The 3,414-nt window shown below is 46.7% G+C and overlaps 1 protein-coding gene across 1 annotated transcript in view; it reads right to left on the bottom strand.

Moving 5' to 3' along the window:
• LSM12 (LSM12 homolog) overlaps positions 1-2,458 on the bottom strand; it is a 34,592-nt gene extending 32,134 nt beyond the window's left edge. Inside the window, exons 1-2 of the mRNA XM_012803226.2 lie at positions 2,194-2,458; positions 253-386 (exon numbers count right to left, since the gene is read on the bottom strand). Coding sequence (XP_012658680.1) covers positions 253-386; positions 2,194-2,317 — 258 coding nt within the window. The 5' untranslated portion in view covers positions 2,318-2,458. The remainder of the gene's footprint in view (positions 1-252; positions 387-2,193) is intronic.
• Positions 2,459-3,414: the final 956 nt, after the last annotated feature.

The raw sequence follows: 3,414 nt of genomic DNA, 5'->3' as shown, positions 1-3,414 counted from the left end.
AAAAAAAAAAAAAAAAAAAAGGACAAGGCAAGTTCTCAAGTATTTAGGCATCAAGATATTAAAGATCTGCTGAAGAGATCAAGGAATAAAGACAAAAATTAAACAGATATATTTTTTAAACGGGTATCAGAACAAGCAAGTGTAAATCAATATATAAATGAAAAATAGACAACAATGTACGTATCACCAAGTGTCAATGAGACTCATCTTTCCCACCATTTTGGAAAGCCAGACCTGCCTTTGAGTCCTTACCTTACTAACATTGAGTGAAGCTAGGGGAGGAGGGGTTTCTGTTCGGTCATTAATTATTTCCACTTCTGAAACATACTGTAAGTTTATAAGCAGGATGTCTGCGTGATTGGGCTTTCCACTGGAAGAGGGACATTCTGGTGAGAAAATAAAGTTAAGGAAAATAGGGCAAGCATAGGCACTGACACATTCCAAAAGGGGCATGGAAAACACAGTTCATACGAAGTTTGTGCAAAAGGTATATCAGGAACAAGAGGGCCTCACAAGGACCACAGCTCTCTTCAGGGAATCTTTGCCTGTTACCTTTCTCCACCCAAACCCATAACCAAAGATCTCAAGTTTTTCAAACTTAAATATACCACCCCAAACTGGAAGCCTCAAAAGGGTTTCTGTTACCTTTACTGGTTTTATGGAGAGGCATATGCAGTTTTAATATCTTATGCATTTGTCTCAAACCTATGAACCAAAGAGAAGAGCCAGTACTTTCTGTTCTTGGCATAGTTCTCTCTATACCTGTATCTTTTTTTACTTTTTCAGATTTGAGGTTTCCCATTTTGCAGAGGAGAAAACTGCAGCATTAGAAAGAAAATTCACTCAAGGTGACCTGGCTAAGTAGTCCATTCATTCACTCACTCATTCTCCAACCATTTATTTATACTAAATAAGAGGCTATTGTATGCCAATTAAAAGTAGAATAATCCCTATTTCCAAGACCCTTTCAACTAAACCACTAATGTAAAAGGTCTTATTTCCTCTAGGTATAACCTCTTATTTAAGGGGGAAAAAGCAGCAACATTCTTGCGGCAATTAGTTTCAGAGGACATATTCCTAAATTAGAAATCGATAACTATTACTTAAATGAAATACTTACCACTCAAAAGGCAGCAGACTCAATGGGAAACTACACTTTGAAAGATGCCAAAAAGGATTACTTCTCCCAAAACTCTAAACAAACCCACCTGTAGCTCAAATATGAGAGGAAGCAGGGGCATGTTTATTCTACCGAGGAAGTGTTTTATTTCCAAGATTGAGTTTCCTGGAGTAATTTAGAAATCACTGCTACCCAAAGGAGGAGGCCACATTTTCTATTCAGTTTAACACTGCTATTTTCAAATGTGAGTCTACTAGTATGGAAAACTCAGAACTCCATGTCCTGTACTAAAAGCAAATGAAAACTTATCCTTTCACCTGTATACCACACATTCCTACATAAGCCCCCGAAAAACGTGGCAAACCCTCTCTGGACCAGGTTTCCAGTGCAAACATCCCCAAAACAGTAATTTCCAAATGACTGAGAACCCCAAAAATCAGTCCCCTCACCACACTCAGCACCACACACAGCCCCACACATACACACGTATCAGAAGAGAAAAAGAAGCTACTATCCCGAGTTCAGGCACAAACTCTGCCCTACAGTTACTCTTCCCTAAAATAGGCAAGACTCATTTAGTCACTACCCCACAGCCCTTTCTTGGGTCAAATCCTATCAGTAGGCACCCCTCCTGAATTGCAGACCCTGGCCGTATCAGCAGTTCCCTACCCTACACACCCACTCCCCATAAGATTTTCTCTGCCCACTTTTCCATCCGGGCTCAATTGACCAGCCCCCTTCCTGCCATCACCCCCTCCCCTAATCACTGTGTCTCATCTTAAAAGTGTTTCCCCTGAAAAGCCACCCGCGTGTCAAGCCCCCCTCCACCCAGCAACCATCGGTAGGGGACCAGTTCCAATAAGGGGTAAAAGACAGGGTCCCCAAAGCTGCCCGAAGGGTCCGCGGGAGGGGGAGGGGAGCTCAGGGCCGTGCGCATGCGCCCCGGGCGCCACGGTAGCCGGTCGCCCCTAGGCCCGGAGAGGGCCCCAGCCGCCGCCGTCGTCCCCCACCACCCCCACCACCACCGCACCTACACGCCAGTCCGGCCTCAGGCTCCACGCAGGAAAGGATACTTAAAGCCAGCATTTTGGACTGGTAGTCGAAGGCTACCACCTCGCCCTGCAGCCGCTGCTCCTGGCACGTCCGGCACGACACCTGGCTCCCAACGCTGAAGTACTCACCCGGAGGAGCCGCCATCTTGGGAGAGCAGCCGCGGCCGGCGGCGGCGGCGGCAGCAGCGGGCGAAAGCCGGGCCCCCAGTGAGCGCCGCGACGCAACGCACGGGGCGCGCTTGCGTCACACGCTGGGGCGTGGCCTGGCGCTGGGTGGGGCGGGAGACTAGGTGGACGTAGAAGGAAGAGGAAATAAGGGGGAAATCGAGTAATAATTTTCCTGCTGCTGCGTCTGCTTGCATAATTGCTTGTAGGGTCAACTTTAGAAGTTAAGGATAAATGGCTTTGGGCGAGGCGCGGTGGCTCACGCCTGTAATCCTAGCACGCTGGGAGGCCAAAGCTGCGGATTGCTTGATACCCTGAGTAAGCTGCGGATTGCTTGATAGCCTGAGTAAGGGCGAGACCCCATCTCTATTAAGAGAAAAACTAGCCGGGCGTTGTGGCGAGTGCCTACCGTCCCAGCTACTTGGGAGGCTGAGGCAAGAGGATTGCTCAAGCCCAAGAGTTTGAGGTTGCTGTGAGCTATGACGGCACGGCACTCTACTCAGGGTGGGCGGTATGAGACTGTCTAAAAATTAAAAAAAAAAAAAGATAAATGGCCTACATAGAATGAGAAGAGGAAAGAAGAGAGGAGCTGCAGTCTCCATTATTTGCACACCTTAAACACAAGAGGTTAATGAACTCTATAATATCTATTGTCTCCATTTAAATATGAGGAATCAGAGGCCTAGAGGGCTTAACGAAACTGGCTGAAGATTATTACGACTAGTTACAAAGTGGTAGTGGGAAGAGGATTAGCTACAGAATTACATAAACCATAATCAGAATCCCAGGTCTGCTGTTTACTAAACTATGTCGCCCTGAGCAAGTTACCTAATCCTTTTGCTTCATCAGCGTCTATATTATACTTCAGTGAGCATCTAAAAGCCTTTTGAAGGCCTGGCACTGAGGCTCACACCTGTAATCCTAGCACTCTGAGAGGGGGCAGAAGTAGGGGGGGATTGCTTGAGCCCAAGAGTTCAAGAACAGCCTGAGCAAGAACAAGATCCTGTCTACTAAAAAAATAGAAAAACTAGGTGGGTGTAGTGGTGCAAGCCTATAGTTCCAGCTACTCAGGAGGCT

Source organism: Otolemur garnettii, unplaced genomic scaffold (assembly GCF_000181295.1).
Source record: "Otolemur garnettii isolate 467f Iridium unplaced genomic scaffold, OtoGar3 scaffold00018, whole genome shotgun sequence".
NCBI lineage: Eukaryota > Metazoa > Chordata > Mammalia > Primates > Galagidae > Otolemur > Otolemur garnettii.
The sequence above is the reverse complement of the archived record's forward strand: the minus strand, read 5'-3'. Positions and strand labels throughout refer to the sequence as shown.